General features: G+C 37.9%; 1 protein-coding gene across 2 annotated transcripts in view; it reads right to left on the reverse strand.

Annotated features, from left to right (window-relative positions):
* Window positions 1-9,238: 9,238 nt before the first annotated feature.
* Window positions 9,239-18,061, reverse strand: part of CERT1 (ceramide transporter 1) — a gene marked incomplete at both ends in the record, with an annotated part of 68,580 nt that continues 59,757 nt past the window's right edge. For both annotated transcript variants that reach the window (XM_079549017.1, XM_079549016.1), the window contains 6 exons: window positions 9,239-9,366; window positions 10,571-10,700; window positions 11,437-11,565; window positions 13,657-13,727; window positions 14,864-14,996; window positions 15,526-15,621. In XM_079549017.1, the coding sequence (XP_079405143.1) occupies window positions 9,239-9,366; window positions 10,571-10,700; window positions 11,437-11,565; window positions 13,657-13,727; window positions 14,864-14,996; window positions 15,526-15,621 (687 nt within the window). The remainder of the gene's footprint in view (window positions 9,367-10,570; window positions 10,701-11,436; window positions 11,566-13,656; window positions 13,728-14,863; window positions 14,997-15,525; window positions 15,622-18,061) is intronic.

Consider the following 18,061-nt stretch of genomic DNA (forward strand, 5'->3'; position numbering starts at 1 on the left):
TCCCTGAGAGAAGAAAGCAAGAAAAAACAGGTGGCTGAAATTCCATCTAAAATCATGGTTGCTGTAATTCCTCCTGTTTCTTTGGTGACAAAAGAGAGCCACGTCTGACAAGCTGGTAAAAGCAGAATTGAAGTCAGGAGCTAAAACAGTAAGATGGAAAAAATATCCTATGAAACTGGAGGCCCATATTGGGCTACAACATGTATGGGCTATTCCAGGAATGCCAGTCTGAATGTAACAATCCCATTCTGCCTGTTAAAGACCAAGATCTTAAGTTTATTCATTAGTTCTAGATTTGAGAGCTGTCAGTCAAATACTTACCAATATGCATCCTGGAGTATCTAACCACTACACTTTGCTGACCCCTATAGCTGATTCTAATGTTGGCAGTTTTAGATTTGAAAGACCTGAAAGATATTCTCCTAGAAAATCCAGACTGGAAGCTGTTCATCGACGGAAGCAGCTCTGTAGTTGGCTGAGAACGAAAAGCTCTGGTATGCAATTATAACCTGGGAAGAAACAGAATTAAGACCGTTGCCAGCCAGTATGCAGGCTCAGAAAGTTGAGCTAATCACTCTGACTCGGACATTAAAACTGTCAAATGCAAAGTGAGTTAACATTTGTCCTGAAAAATGTCTCTGGAGTAATACATACTGTGTAGTGATTTGGAAATAAAGAGAATTACTATAATCTCAAGGAAACCCTATCAAATACAGCACAGAAATTATGAGATTGCTTGACACAGCTAGTTAGAAATGTAAGAGAAGCAGCAGTAATTGCAAGGCATGCCAGACTGAACAGACTGATGTTATTGAAGGGGACAGAGAGTAGATGAAGCCGTCAAGAAAATAGAGTTGTGAGTAAGTGTAGGAACCATGCTTGCTGAGAAGTTCTTGAATACTAGGACTCCTATTCATATGAAAAGCAGGGTAAGTTAGCTCCTGGAATTAAACAGTTAAGGAACACGTAGGAGTACTATGTGGGTGGAAGCTGTAGTTAAGAAGCTATACAGTTATTGATTGCTAAAAGTATGCTCCAGATGTGCAGGACTTGTCTTAAAAATAATGCTAAAATTCAGAGATCCAGGAGAGGTACTTGGCTACTTGGACAATATTGGCAATGAAACTGAAATTGGAATATTTTTTCCTGAATGATCTGAGTGTAATGGATATAAATAATTATTGCTATTAGTTGACACTTTTTCATGGCAGCCTGAGGCATGCCTGAGCTGAACCAAGAAAGCAAGAGAAGTAGTTAGCATTTTAGTAAAGGAAATAATTCCAAGATCTGGATTTCCAAGAGAACTCTTGTCAGATAGAGTACCTAATTCGTAGAGCAAAAATAACTCAAGGAATATCTAGGTTCCTGAAAATGAAAAGGGACTTCACTTTGGGGGTGACTGGAATGGGCTGCCCAGAGAGGCTGTGGAATCTTCTTCTCTGGAGATATTCAGAACCCAGCGGGACTCTTTCCTGTGTGATGTGCTGTAGGGAGCCTGCTTTAGCAGGGGGATGGACTCCAGAGGTCCCTTACAAACACTGCAGTTCTGTGATACTCTCATTTCTTTAAACCAGGAGACCAAGTGTATTTTCAGACTTGGCAAGAAAAACCTTTGAGAAGTGGAAAGGACAAATACTGCAGTAACAGGGATTAACTCTTGGGTTCATTACACCAGGACAAAGGCAGATCCAGCAGGAGGAGTGAAGAGCTGAAGTTGATTGCCTGAAGCTGAAAATGAAACAGAATACTCACATGTAAGTGCAGTTCATGGACCTACCCACTTAGGATTGGAATTTTCTCAGAGAATATTACTCTTGCTTTTGTACATCTGATTTCACTTCTGTAATCTTTTGCTAATCTGTGCCACTCTACAGATATCAAGGGAACTAGGTGGGAGTGATGCTCCTCAGTTGCCTTTGGATGGTAAAGAAAACTGAGGCAAGTGTATCAGAACCAGGAAACAAATGGAATTGGGATGTGTTTCATAAAATAATCCAAAACACAGTTCTGATTGCTGGGTTTGTGCTCATCTTCCAGATCGCACTGAGCAGACAGCTTCCTTAGTTGTGGTACCCATCCCATCTAATGTATCTTGGAGATACTTATCAGTTGGGAGATTTTTTACGGTTAATAAAGAAAATACATCCATTACAGGAAGAGTCTCAGGCATGAATGATGGCCCTTTAAAATAGAGTGGCCTTAAAGATGTTTGCATCAAAAGGAGGGATTTTTACAGTGCTTAATGCTAACTGTTGCTTGTATGTCGACCAAAGTGGTAAAATTTCTGCAGATTTGGAAGGAATTTCAGAAGCAGACAAAAATATGGCATGAGGTTCAGAAAGACAGTACTTTTTTGGAGAAACAATCCAATGGCAGTCGATGGAATGGCACTTCCATCAACCCAGCCTGATGCATTAGTTTCACAAAAGCAAGGTCAAATATCCCGCTATTTATGTGTTTTTGTTGCTCTCTTTTTTAATGTTTTATTAAAAATTGTATGTTTAAAAATATTTGTTAGTTATATACATTATGTACTTTCTTTGCAATTCTTTTTCACTCAATACAACCCAAAATTTTGGACAAACGTGAAGTAACCTTTATACAAGTTTTTGGATGTGTATCTTTTATCACAGAATGTATTTATGTACATAAAAATATGTTTAAAAAGTGTAGCTTTGTAGGAGACTCCCTAGCACCCAAACTTGCACAGCTTTGCAGTAAATCAGTATCTTGTCTCTGCATGTGAGGTTGGCCTAAATAACACTGGGTGACAAATACGCCTTTCAGACGACAATCTTGTCAGGATTCTTGAGGAGGTTGTTTTTCTAAAATGCCTTTTGAAGGCAAATCAAAACATGGGGGAGGGGAATAAAGGACAACATACTGGTGTTTTGCTACTTGCAGTTCCTGAGTATTTTTTTCCTCATTAATTTGTGTGAGTGAAAGTAGACTCTTCTTTGAAAGTAATCCCATCCAAAATCTCACTTAAAAAAAGGCATTGGTGTTTTTCACCACCTCATGGGAGCAGTATTCCATGGAAAGCATAGTGCCCAACAGTCCATCAAATGTTACTCACATTCATCCTCATCTGTACCCACACCTTTATGGTGTTTTGTGTTAAAGCTTTCCTGTGCACTACCTTTTTCTTCTAATACTTGAAGTTAAGTGTGCACTGGCAGCCCGGAAGGCCAACTGTGTTCTGGGCTGCATTAAAAAAGGGGTGGCCAGCAGACAGAGGGAGGTGATTGTCCCCCTCCTGTGAGCCCCATCTGCAGCACTGCGTCCAGTTGCTGTAAGGGTTCAGATACCGCACCCATAAAACGCTTCAGGAAGAAACTATTCAGGTTAACAAATTAAGTTTTCAACACTGGAACTTGGTCAAGATAAAATGCAACTGGATTAGTGCTCGAGTGCACACTCTACCATAAAAGCAGCATGGGCAAAACAGTATTTTAACACTGATAACACCATTATGCTGATCTCCCAGTGATTTTCAAACAGGATGCGAACAATAAGATGACCTGTGTGACTTCACTAAATAATTGGACTCAAAGTACTTTGTGGAGCATACAGCCATACCTACAGTTCATCTGCTCAAACTCTCACATGACTGATGCTCATCGGTCAGCACACAACCCTGGGGTTTTGAGTTCCTTGTTGTCACCCAGCACAACTTTCCAGCTGCAGAGGAGTAATTCCAGGGCTCTGCCCATGCCAGGAAGCTGAACTTGCTGGGTTGCTTTATGACTCAGTTACAATCCCGTCCCTCATGGTGAAATTCTTCAGAACTGTCATGCCCTATTAGTCTAATTAGGAATCACTTGCCAAGAACCATGTTGGGATGGAACCAGCATGGGAGCGTCTGTCCCATCACACAGAAATTTAGAAAGAAAGTAAGTAGATAACAAGTCTTGAGCTTTACATGCTTTTCAGAAGATACTTATTTGTAAGTAAACATGAAGATGTGTAAGTAAGCAACAGGTGTGTAGCCACTTCCCATTGCACCTGAAAGGAACTCAGACAAAATTTGGAAGGTGAATCAGGAGGTGGAGGGACAAATCAAATATGAAGACTTGCTGTATGCGATTGTTCTACTGAGTTGCAATGCTTTTATTGGCTCAGAACAGCAACAGAATCAGGGAGTCAAGGCTCAAATAAAGCTTTAAAAACAAGGAGTATGGCAGGAGGATCTACTTCAGACTCCAGCATGCAGTTGCTTCCAAGCATTTCCAAGTCTTCTCAGCTCCTTTACTTTTCATCTCTGAAAATGAAATAAGGGACTCAAAACAACCTTTATAAACCACCAGATTATATATATATATATATATATATATTTTTTTTTAAGTGGGAAAAGAGTTGTTAATGTTATGGTGATAGGAAAATCTCACATGGAAATTCAGGCAAAGTACCTCAAACAAAAGTAGAATCAAAAGGTCCAAATTAAAGAGAAGTTCTTATGTTTTAGACAACATAGTTGGACCGTGCAATAGTTGCACCTATTTCTTTGTCCTCCTCAAAAGTTCATTTTAAGAGAATTAGTTTAAACTTAAAATTGCAGCACTTCATCTAGCCTTCCTTATTCTAACACATCAGAGGCAGGTGTGCAGAAAAATAACCTTGCTGCATCAGTGGTTACAGCTTAAGAAAAATGTACACCATCAGGCACACAACGGTCTGAAGTGCATCCCTTCCTGTTTATCTACTGAAACATAGTTTTCTCCTTGTATGAAGCTTTTTACTGCTGAAGAGTAAAGACAACAGCAATGCCATGAGTCACACATACAGGTAAATTGTGTGGCATAAGTAATTATTAACACCCAGGGCCAAATTATATTGTAGCTGTTCAGATGGCTACAAAAAGAGCTCAGCCTCCCCTTACTGGAAAGCGTGTGTTTTTTAATTACAAATCAAGAAGGCTTTTTTTTTTTCTTTTTTTTTTCTAGAAGGGAAGAGCAGGGTGGCACAGGGAGCGATTTCTTTTTAGCCAGATGAAATAGCTGCACTTGAAAGCAGGGCTTGCAGCAGGACTCGCTGCATTTGTTGCATTATATTACCCAGGGCCTGATGCAACTCAGCTTAAGGTAAGTTTTCTTTTTTTGTGCAAATGATGCCATTCTATTACCTCACTCTCTTCCTCTCATCTTGCTTGCCTGTAAGGTTCCCACAACTTAAATGATTTCTGCATAAGAAGCAGAAATCCCTGCATAACCAACAAAGGAGGGACTGTTACTGATCCATTAGGAAGCAGTTATTCCTGCTATAAAGAAAGCCTGCTCTGCACCACCTCATCTCAGTTCTCAGCAATTCTTTGTATTTTAGAAGAAGTACAAATTGGTTGTATTTCTGGCATTTCTCAGCCCTGGATCTCCATTCTCCTCACACACGCTTTCCTGATGTTATTTCTGTACAAATGAACACAGAAGCTTAAATACAACTTTGGAAGTCCTCTATATTAAAACTATACTGTACAGGAGTATTGTCTAACATGCTTCTGATATGCTAGTACAGAATGAGACTTTTCACACATCAGCAGCTCATGTGGCATTCCAGTTTTCACTTCAGCAACCTCAGTAGCACAAGCAAGCTGCTTTCTGTTAAATGTTCTACATTACTACACTGTAGTACGGCATACAACTTCATATGTAATCCAAAGGTTGGTTACAGCGTAAAATATTTAAGTAAGTTTCCTTTAAAGCACTGAAAGTTAGAAATAACTACAAACCAGGGGTTTTCTTCATAATTTTTAATACTTTTCACTTTAAATACTGGTTTTAAATTTGTGATTGTAACATAGAAGAGCCAACTTTTAATTTTTAAAACTTATCATTAGGATCATAAAGCTATTATATAACAGTTACACTCTACACACTCAAGGTACTCAAAAATATGATTCATGTTCTGAGTCTGTAGATGAACAGTGGCAATTCAAATACAGCGTTATCTGTACAACGTGACAAAAATACAGGTGGACAATCTGATTAGTTTAAAGAGAATCTGCACAACTTCAGATAAGCCAGCTCAGCCCAACTAAATAAAGGTAATTTCCCCTCAGCCCCTAAAATGCACCGTACTTCTCACACCTAAGTTGCTCACAGTAAGTTGTTCAGTTTCCCAGACAGGCTAGCAATGACTATTGCTCATCCTCGCTCCCATGAGGAGTTCTGTCAAGCTATTTCCTTAGACTGCCATATCCCCAGCCCTTCACGTGGGCTCAAGTTACAGAGACATCTATCCTAGAGCAAAGGGCTTCTGCGATTCTGCAAAGAAAATCATAGCAGTATTCTACAGATTCATTAACAGGATGAAAAGAACAGAGTGCTCCTAATTGTGGCAGTGTCTGGATAAGGGGTTCAGCTCTGGAGAAATTTTATAAAACCATAACAGGAAGATCCCTTCTGGAAGAAAGGCTCTGATGGCCACTTGCACACAGGCAATCCAACAGGCCTAAAGAAAGCTGCTTTTTTTTTTTTTTTTTTTTTTTTTGAGATCTTTTAATCCTATGTCTCAATCTTGCAACTCCTCCCACAATTTTAGGAAGCCTCTTTCAACACTGATTGGGCAGGGCTAACTGCAGTGAAGTACCAGTGCCTTTATCTAAAAGTAAAGTGTATTCTTTACAAAGAGTATCTGTAGTGTGATTTTATTTACAGAATAGATCACAAAAGTACATCACATTTAGTGCAAATGCAACTAATGATAAAAGATTTATATACTGCTTTGTAAACTTTCCATTCCTTTGTAAAATAAAGCTATCCAATTAAATTAATAAACAGTTACTCACCTGTGTTTAACAACTACTATCAGAAATGGCAAATAAGGAATTACACTCTTTTGGACATTTTTTTTTTCTCTTTTGAAGTTCCCATCAGCAGCTATGGTGAATGAATCATTGTTTGTTGATTGTAAAAAGATGAAGTACAGTTGAGGTATAAGATTTTTTAACATTACTATATAAAATGCTCACTGGTGATATAGTAAACATGTATAAATTTTTGTCTCGTTTGCCTTACTAGCATTACCATATAGGCACTTTTCTACGTATTCAAATTAACAGAATAGTTCTGTAATAAGGCATATTCCATGCACACTTTCAGAGAAAGGCAAATAAAAAAGGTACAGTTATGGAGCATGAAATCCGCGTGCATGTGTAATCACGTGCTATGTGTGGTTTTATCTCAACAGAGAAAATGAACAGGTAAAAGAACATGTTTTTTTTTCTAACACTGTGAATATCCCCTTTATCATTCACCAGATCTTTATTAAGTTACTCTCTTATATAGTTATTTTCAGGCACCTACTATACTCTATCAAATACAACTTTCTCCTTTCTTTTGAGAAAAATAGATATCTGAAACTCTTTTTTCTTGAGATATACAGGTCAGTGAAACACCCAGCAGAGCCTCTGCATATTTTCCAGCTACAGGACGTGGATTAAATAACTCAAAGTGAGTACCAGTCTGTGAGAGTTGTCTCCCAATGAGCATCCCCAGAATCTAAGGCAGGCAAGTATCTGACATTTAAATTTTCACAGCAACTAAAGGGAACTTTCCAAGAAGATCAATGCATTGTCATAGTTCTGACAGGTTTTTGATCAAGTGGCAGGTATCAATGCAACTAGTTTTCTACATGAACCTCATAGCATGGCTTTATTAAGATGAGGAAAACACATGCAGGATTTGAAAGTAATGTACTCATCCTCATTCTAGATCAGGAATGTTGTCCTATGTAGTCCAAATTACTTCAATAAATATTATAGTGTACCTTCTCAAAGCCTCAGAAAAGCCCTCTAGAAATCACACAGGAAAGCAGACCACATCTAGCACGGACAGATGACTTTTAGCTTTCAGACAGTCTCTTGCCCTTCCATAGACTCTTTCCAGAAATTTCTGGGTCATGTTTAATAACAAAAATTCTGTAGCACATTACATAACTAAAAAATACAATAGAAATATAAAGATATCTGGAAAAAAATAAAGCTTTTCACACTCTTACTCCTTCAGAAATAAAGATCCTCATAAGAGTAAGACAATAGAAAAGGCAAAGTCATAAGGATATTGACAGCCCTCAGTTATTAACTGACATTTTATGTAACAAGATGATTCATTATAGAAACCAGCAGCAATGAACTATGATTATACAAAGCAAAACAAGACCTGCCAGTAAGTCACTAGGCTTTACTGAACTCCTCCCTTCATCCTTCCTCAAAACACCACTGATTTTTGTGCATATAAAGCACATACAGTATGCTATATGTGCATTTGTCTTTTGTGCTTTTTAGACATGCACAAAAACTATGCAGTTATCTGAGGAAGGCTGACAGTGAAATTCTGCAAGTTGCTTAAAATTACAGCAGCAACCCACGTTGGTGATTCAAAGTTGTACGTTCTTCCTCTTCTAAAGTAAGCAAATAAAAATAGAGCCATATACATGTTATCAATACATGTATTTATAATTACACACTGATTCAGCAAGAGAAGTTAGCAGGAGAGAGAGCTAGTGTTAAATATTCAACCTCACGGTGTTGCAACACTTCTTCACTTCAGTATACAAAGCCTAGAATTTGGGCTGTAAGAAGACTGTAGATCCTTCGTTCCAGCATGGAGTGCTCTATGTATGGTCACTTCTCCAATGTGGAATGCTCACCCAGTCTTGTTCTGATCACTGGAGACAAGCAAAGACAAAATACACCAATGTATAAACACTAATGAGAAAACCAGAAATTGTTAAACTCCACAAACTACATTACTGCTATGCTCACATCGGAACTATTGGTTCATTGGTTCATGACATGTTTTTGACACATCAGGTTCACCTACACTACCACTCTTAACAGCACACAATTAAATATGTGAATCAGATTTTACAGGACTGCTTTTAACAGAAGGATCAGATGACTTGAAGTCTGACATAACAAATAGAATTTAACAGTAGATGAGGCCTGTGTTGTGCACAGAACTCACTTTCAGATCTTGCTCTAAACTAGAGCTCTCAAATAGTGCTGTGTTGTTGGAATTCGATGGCTTACAGTCTGCACACAAAGGAAAATTAAGCAAAGCCTTACTTTGTACAAAGGCTTATGACAGATTATGTGATTGGCAAATATTGTGGACATATTAACACTAAATGTTGTATTCATGCTAACTATGATGAAACACTTCTAGATTGCATACTTCAGTTTGGCCTTAAACATTTACATCAACGAATTAAGAAATTAAAAATGAGTCTGTACCTGCTAATACTAGAATAAAATAGATTTTCCAGCTGTTTTCTCTTGCACATATGATGTAAAACGCTTTAGGAATTTGGGATATTCTCGTTTTGCCACTGCCCGTAACACGGATGCTGGTGCCCATCCTCCTGGGTTGACTAGGAGAAGACAGGAAGAAAGACACTGAAATACACAAAATCCTCTAAAAGCTGCATATAAGAATGTAAGTTTGTATTCCTGCAACTTTTTCCAAAGAAACAACAATGAATAATCAGAACCTTTTTTAGGCCAGTATGTGCTGTAGTGTTTCCAGCTCTTAACATTCATGTTCAGTTCATGTCTATGATGCCATTATTTAGAAAATAACAAAATAAGGTGTGAATCTTTAAGTACTGCCTAAATGGAAGGTAATATTCTTTAAAAAATAAATAAATAAATAAATAAATAAAATTTAAAAAAGGGAAGAATCAAATTCTTATTTCAAAGAAAACAGGAATCAGTCTTTCCAGTTACTGCTGAATTTGTCTGTAGAATTGCTAGATGATCAATGTCTTAGAAATGATTTTTGAAGGACTTTACAATGTGCTTCAATTATGCTGCACAAGTTGGCACTTACCATACAATGAGAGTTCAGCATTTGTCATGGAAGTATTTACAAGTAATTAGGAAACTTCTGAATAGGAAAAAAACCTTCCACCAGAGGTTAGTATTATATCACATGATTTGTACAGGATTTACTACAAGCTGTATCAGTCCTACATTGCAAATATTTACTGAACTCATTTTGCAGACTTTTTTAGTAAGTCATATAATAGATGGTTAAGAATAATGAGCAGGTGAGCTGCTCTTGAAGTGCTTTGTAGCTGCAGGAGATGATCTACTAGGTATGTGGGCCCAGTACTGTAAAACACTGCTAAATACTGGGTACAGTAACAATACAGTTTGGCTTTGATAAATTTACAATCTACACAAGGGACTTCATCAATTAAAAAACAAAAAAAATATGTAACTCAATTATACATCTTGCAAACATCCTCATTAAAAATGTACTTGTATCTTCATAAATACCAAGATTTTTAGCCTGACAAGATGAATGAGGGGGAAAAAAAATGACAGCAAAACACAAATTTAAAAAAAATTATTGAAACTAAAAGCCAAACCATCCGAGTTACAGATATTGTCCTGCAGATGACCTCCCCTTCCATGACTGCTACATCTTTTTGAACACAAAGATCACAAACATTGTCCTATGTTTAACAGAAAGCTGCACTGACTTTTTTCTTGCTAGCACTCAGTTCACCAGAATTAGCATACACCTCAAATGTCACACAAAAAAAATACATAGAAAAGATAAAGACTTACCATTAGCTACATAAGTAATCTTGCATAGAATATTATCTCTGCTTATTTCTTTGTTCCCCTCTGGTGGGCTTACTAATGTCTGACATATCATAGCAATATTTATTTTGGCACGGACACAGCGATTGTTCAGCTGCCAGAGAAAAATGAAGAAACATTTGTAAGCCTCCAAGTTGCCTTATTTCTTCCTATTTGATTGCTAACATTTTCTTTTACTATAAAGCTTAAGACAAAGCCTGTTTTTTGAGGAATGTGCATTCTAGCACTACAGTGACGTACCATGAATGCAAACAAAAGAAAAGGTACGTATGGAATAAGGAAAGTATTGAACTGAAATGCCTAAATCTCACATTGGTTTGCTTAATGGATACTAGACATAAGATATTTCAATGATTTTAACAAATTACTAAGAAAGTATTAAACGGATGACACCTCTACAGACATCAGCAACTTTTCCCTTTTAAGCAGGCAGTGGCATTGACACGAGCAGAGAAAGATCCCAAAGACAACAATTATTGCTAGTATCTGCAGAACGATGCACACTGCAAGTTTAATAGATTCCATATCTAAACTACACAAGCTCTATATTCACACTGCCACTCTTTAAAATGTTTTCACATACATATTTTATTTTAATTTTTCTGCAACACTTTGTTGAGATAAGGCAAAAAAAGCTTTTGTCTTCAAACACACAGGTCAATGTATCACCTCATTTAAGAAAAACAATGTATTTTGCATACCTACCTCAACTCTCAGCCTAGTTTACACTTGTACTGCACTACCATCACCACATAACAGAACAATTGTGTCTAAAAATGAAATAGAAAAATTCTTAAAGCAGTACTAGATAGAGCAAAAGCAAAACTTACAGGAGCGCTGTCATGTTCCACAGAAAAATTGCACACGATCCATGTTTCAGGATCATTTTCACTGAATGCTGGTATCTTTCTGATGGCAGACAGATACAGCACATCTCTTTGAGAAGCTGGCCACACTCTCTGCAGAGAAAAAAATCATAAGCTTTTCAAAACGTTACAAATTAAATACTTTTTATACTTAATAGGTCAAAACAATTAAGGCTAACAAAGTCAGACATGTTATCTAAGTAAAAAAAAGTTTAGTCCAGTACTCTTTAATATCTTTATTAATGACACAGGCAGTGGGATCAACTGCACTCTCAGCAAGTTCAAAGATGATACTAAGCTGGGTGGTGTAGACAGAAGGAAAGGATGCCATCCAAAGGGATCTGGCCCAAGCTTGAGAAATGGCCCATACGAACCTCCTAGGATTCAACAAGATCAAGTGTAAGGTGCTGCACTTGAATCAGGGCAATCCCAAACATGGATACAGCCTGGGTGATGTGGGTAGAGAGCAGCCCTGAGGAGGAGGGCTTGGAAGTGATGGTGGATGAAAAGTTCAAAATAAGCTGGCAACGTGCACCTGCAGTATAGAAAGCCAAATATAGCCTGGGCTACATCAAAAGAGGGATGGCCAGCATGGCAAGGGAGGTGGTTGTCCCCTCTGCTCTGCCCTTGTGAAGCCCCACCTGTAGTACTACATTCAGCTCTGGGGCTCTCAGCACAAGAAAGGTGTATCCCTGCTCATGGCAGGGGTTGTGGAACTAGATTGTCTCTGAAGTCCTTTCAAACACAAATGATTCCATGCTTCTATTTTAGTAATTTCATGCTGTTTTCAAAACTGAAACAGAAAACATAGCTATTGTACAGATGCGTATCAGGTGCACTTCATTAAAAAAGCATTAAGGCAACAGTTTAAGGCCCTCGAAAGGTAGGAAAACAATCTGCCATGATTTGCTTGTAAGCTACAAGCAGAGCTAGTGGCTAAGTATAAATACATGCAACTGAAGTCTGCAGATGCATCTAGGCCTCCATAAACATGAAGAGCTAGAGAAAAAGAAGCAAACATTGTATCTAGCATTTTTAAGAGCTGCTACTTCAGCAAGACAGATGTGGTAAACTAACAGTTTCCAACAGAGAATTCCACAAGCACCCAGTAAAAATACAAAAGAAGAAACTATGCAGAAGCTATTTTTCCTGACATTCAATAGAAGCAAAAATGTTGTTTTTACTGTAACACTATAGTTTACACAACAGAAAATTGAAGACTTCTTGTGATGGCATTTTGAGCATAATACCATCACTAATAAAATTATCTAAGTAATTGTCTAATTGTTCAAGTGACCCAGCGTACCAGTACTTGTCATCATGCAAGATTTAAGTTTACGTGGGTGGACAGTGATAGGACAAGAGGGAGCAGCTTTAAACCAAGACAGGGGAGGTTTAGGTTAGATATTAGGAGGAAGTTTTTCACACAGAGGGTGGTGATGCACTGGAACAGGTTGCCCACGGAGGTTGTGGATGCCCCATCCCTGGAGGCATTCAAGGCCAGGCTGGATGTGGCTCTGGGCAGCCTGGTCTGGTGGTTGGTGACCCTGCACACAGCAGGGGGGTTGAAACCAGATGATCATGGCGGTCCTTTTCAAACCAGGCCATTCTATGATTAATATGTACTACTAGTTACAAATTTTCTTTTTGAACCTTTTAATTTACAATTATTGAATAACAATTCAAATGAAACACTTAGTGAAGTTGCACCAAAACTGTTTGGGGGAGAAAAAGAAGCACAGCCAAGTCATAGAACCACATATTACACCAGCAACTGCACCATGTCTTACTGCAAATGCTTATGTGAAAAATTCATAGTTAACAACAGCTTGCATTACTCCAAACAGACAAATGTTGAAGTGGTTTGAGTTTCTTGCCTGTAGTCAGTGTTGACTTACTGCTTCAGTTTGCTTTAGATAACCACTGCCTTGTTGGAAGTGATATTATAGATAATATTAAACAGCTCTCATTTCTTATTACATACTGCAGCAGACACATTCACAACCAATAATGCCATCTAGCCAAGCTCAAAAAGTTGATGAAGTTGCAGTTTCATAGAGAGCTTCATCTCAGCTAGTTTGCTTTTTGAGCAAAATTTTTGTTTGTTGAGCCCCTGAAGTATTTCAAAACAAGCTGGAGTACTGTTTTCATAGTGTGAGTATACAGGTGAAGTGTAATTCTTACCTTGTGTGTCTGGTAAATGATGATTGCGTTATCAGCTAAATTTTCCACAACATGGAAATTTTCAATGGTTGCTACAAAAACAGAAGAAAAAAATCAGTAAAATAGCACAGATACTAGGTCAATGTTATGAACAATATGCTTGGTGATACACTGATTCAGACTTGCATTTGAGTCCATAGGGTCTGATGGGATTAATTCCATGGTACTGAAAGAGCTGGCTGGTAACACCGTGAGACTTCTCTCAAATATTTTTCAGTGGACTTAGGAATCTGGAGAGGTACAAACTGACTGGAAACTGGCAACAGTTGTGCCGATTTTAAAAAAAATATAGTAAGGAAGACTCTGGTAATTTTAGAGGCCTGTGAGTCCCACTTCAGTGCCTGGTAAAATCACTGAAAAGATTAATCTGGGAGTTGCTGAAAAGCGACTTGAAAATGCTTGAAAGATTACATTTATGAGTGGTACACAACAAGGATTCACAAGGGGAAAATCCTTTTAAATGAAATTCATCTCCTTTTATGATGAGGTCACCTATCTAGCTGACAAACAGAAGCCAAAAGATGTGGTCTTTTGGATTTCAGCAAAAGCTTTTGGTACTGTGTCTCACAGGACCCTTCTGGATAACTGTCCGGCATATGGCTAGACAAGTACATAAAAACACTGGTTGAGCAACTGGCTGATGGGTCAAGTAAATAATTTACATCAGGCTGGTGGTCAATCACGAGTGGGTTCTTCAGGGAGGCACTTTAGGGCCAGTTTTCTTTAATAAAAAGCTGAACACAGGACTTAAATGCATATTAAGTAAGCTTGCACATGATAATAAAATAGGAGGAGCTGTCATCTTCCTTGAGCACAGAAAGGCAAAAAAACATCAACAAATTGAAGGGCTGGGCAAACACCCTTTATAAAGTTTACCAAGTTTAACAAGTACCAGATTCTGCATTCGGAATGGGGCAACCTTGGATATACATACAGACTGGGGGACAAGAGGCAGGAGGGTGGAGTTCTGGAACAGGCTCCACAAGGCACTGGTCACAACACCAAGCCAGCCAGAACTCAAGGACAATACTTGCAGACATAGGGTTGAATTTTGAGTGCCCCTGCATGGAGCAAGGAGCTAGACTCAACGATCCCTGTGGGTTCCTTCCAAACTGGGAAATTCTGTGATCACTAATAACCAAGTAAGATATAAGAACAGATTCCTTACTTTCCCAGTCATTACGAACGTCCACGTTCCAGAAGTAGTGGCAAACTTCATGTCCTGTTACCCCTTTAACAGCATGTGTTGCCTTCAAAGGATCCAAAACTATTCCATTTTCTTCCACCTCTCTTCTGTACACCTATGATCAAATGCAAAGAATGGGATGTAGGACAGAAATTGTCAAAATTGAAATATGAAACAATTTACACATGAGCATCAGCTTTTAAAAAGCTGCAATACTAATGCATGAATAATTTGCCAAAACAGTTTTCTCTGGTCACTTCCAATGCAGATATTTTTAAATGACATTTCACATTATGGTAACATTATTTTGAGAATCTCTACCATAAAAAGAACAAAGCTACATTATCACTATGTATAAGGATCCACACAAGCAGTAAAATAGCTGACAGCAGCTTGCTACCATATAACATCCTCATATTTTGAATCTATGCCATTTTAATACCAAGTTTTTAGCAGGAGAGAAGGAAGCAATCCATAAAGTTACTCCAGGTGTTACACAGGATGTTGCAGCCCTAACAAACTCTAGTTCTAGCTCGAACAATACTACTGTCAGAAGTTCTAATGGCATAACTTACTGAGTGATAGTATTCAAAGAGAACAAGGATATCTGTCTGACAGCAGTTAAGCATAAACCAGATGTTTACCTTCATTTCTCCTTCTTCAACCACTAGCTGCCAATTGGCATCTCCTCCCACATCTTGTAAGGAATAAGTCATATGGTTTTGTACCATCTCTTCCACCTTTAAAGCAGAAAAATATACACATTTTAAAATTTTTTCGTCCCCTTGGACAGGCAGTTGTACACTACTGGAAGCCACATGTCAATACGTCAATCCTGTGCAGTGCTGAACTGGGACAACAGAGTTCTCCATCCAGGCTTAAGATACTGTATTTAAGATACAGATACTTCCGGGCTTCAAAAATAAAAGCCAAAACAATGATTCAAAGTATAACTTAATTCTTTGTGAGTACTTCCCATTCTTTGCATACCTGAAATGTCAAAACTCCCTACTTCTACCTGAAAACTGTTTCAGTTCAGCAAAATTATTTCAGGTATCTCTAAGCAGAATTGCAGTGCCTAGTGACTCTTGTAGGACAGCAGCCAATAAAGAATGCTTAAAAAGCTTAAAAAGCTGAACAAAGGTGTAGGGGTGGGGATGATGAGAGCAGGACGGAAGTGTTGTGGTTTGACACCAGCAAACCCAACACAGGAACACAGATCTGCTGTGATTTTCAGTTACCAGCAAAACATGCCTGCTCTGCTCCACCAGAACCTTTGCACAATTACAAATTAGGAAAAAGACAGAACTGTTTACATTAAAAAAAATTAGATGATGCAGAGACTCCTGTATTAAAAAACATTCATTTAAAACTAGACAGTTGTGTGCTTTCCTGAAAGTTCAGATATTTGATATATTTTAATCCAGCTGTGGGAACACCTCATTTGTTAAAAATTCTGCTTAATGCATATGGCAGTGGGTGACAGAACAGGAAATGCCTTTTTATTTGCATTATTATTTTCAGTTCGCAGTTTCATTCTACAGTGCTTTTTCTTTCCCTGTTCTATGAGAAAATACTACCCTTCCAAATAACAATAGAAGCAAAAACACAGTATACACTGCTGAGTACGTTTACAAATATTGTTAACAATCTACTAAGCTTCACCTAAACAGGAGGTGACCACTAAAATCTGTCACAGCAAGCAATACCACCTGACTGACACTGTTAACGTGAATTACTATGGTTTTCTTGTTTTTGTTTTTTTATTTTTTAAACAGAAAAGCACTACACCTAACCATTACTTAACTGATCAACAGAGTAGTTTAAGAATAAAACTGAAGCATCAGCAGTAGTTTTTGCACTGCTTACAAGACTATTTTGTAAGCGCACCAGGCTTCCTAACACATGAAACAACTACAGTAATCAGTGAAAAAGTAGAAAAGCAAAATGAAAGAATATTTCATCTTTTCCTTATGTGCTCTGGAACAGAAATATTATATTTATTTTTAATTTAAAGCAGTAATTTTATTTGTACGGTGCACTTTTTAGAAAATCTGCATAAGATCAGAGAAACGGGTCTTTCCAAAAATCAAGTCTCCAGAGAGGGAATGGAGACCAATTTTATGTCAATAAAGCCAAGGGCAGGTTGTCAAGAGAAGATGGCATGCAGCTCTTCTCTTCATTGTCTTTCACCTGTTTGCTCACTAGCAGTGAAATTCCAGAGAAGATGAACTGATTTGTTAGTCTGGTAGAACTTTGTTCCAGGGAAAAAATACTGAGGTAATTAATGGTGGGGAAGATTTTTGTAAACTAGCAAGATCATCCTTTCAGGAGTGAGCTAGTTAACTTAATGTCACATCCTAAAATACTAGGTGATAACTTCTGCTTAGTAAAATCCATGCAGCAGCCACAAATGCAAATCCATCTGGCTATCATTTTTAATTTGTGTTATTTTGATACAGACCTTGTCAATTTCAGATTTGTTTTTAAATGATTTATTTTTCCACCATATGAGATCTCTGCTACAGAGGTTTACCATATGGATGCACAACTGTTATTGCCGGTATAAAAAACAAAAATGTCCTATTAAACTGTCTATTTCAACTGAAAAGTTTGACCTTTTTTCCAAGTCTCTCTCCCAACCCACCTATGGGGAGTGAATGAATAGCTGTGTGGCACTGAACTGCCTGACGGGTTAAACAACAACCACCATTATTTTTGGCACCCAACATCAGTGGCCTGAAGGTTGAAAGAACAGATCTGACCAGAGTATCTCAAAACAAATTTATTATAAGCATTGCTGTGCATGTTCTCAGAGTTCTGTTGTGTAGAGTCTTACTTGCTGTTTACGCTCCCTCTTTTGCCATTGATCACGCTTGGGTCTGGGTTAATGTTATCAATATTATTTTGCAATACTGTGTCACACTGGCTTATGGCATAATAAACTTAGTGCTTGGAAAGCTTGCAGTACTTTCTGCAGGTGGCATGATTCTGGGCTTTGTTAAACAAAAGAAAATCCATTCCTTCTGTTAAAAAAAAAAACAGCTTCTTTGCAATATTAAACAATGATTAAAAAAGATGAAGTAACATATTCTAGAAGGAATTTCTGCTCTGGTTCACAGTAAGATAAAGGCTCGTAGTAGAAGAAAACTAGCAGCATGAATCTCATGTTTGAACATC

The sequence above is a fragment of the Tetrao urogallus genome (assembly GCF_951394365.1).
Source record: "Tetrao urogallus genome assembly, chromosome: Z".
In the NCBI taxonomy this organism is placed as follows: Eukaryota; Metazoa; Chordata; class Aves; order Galliformes; family Phasianidae; genus Tetrao; species Tetrao urogallus.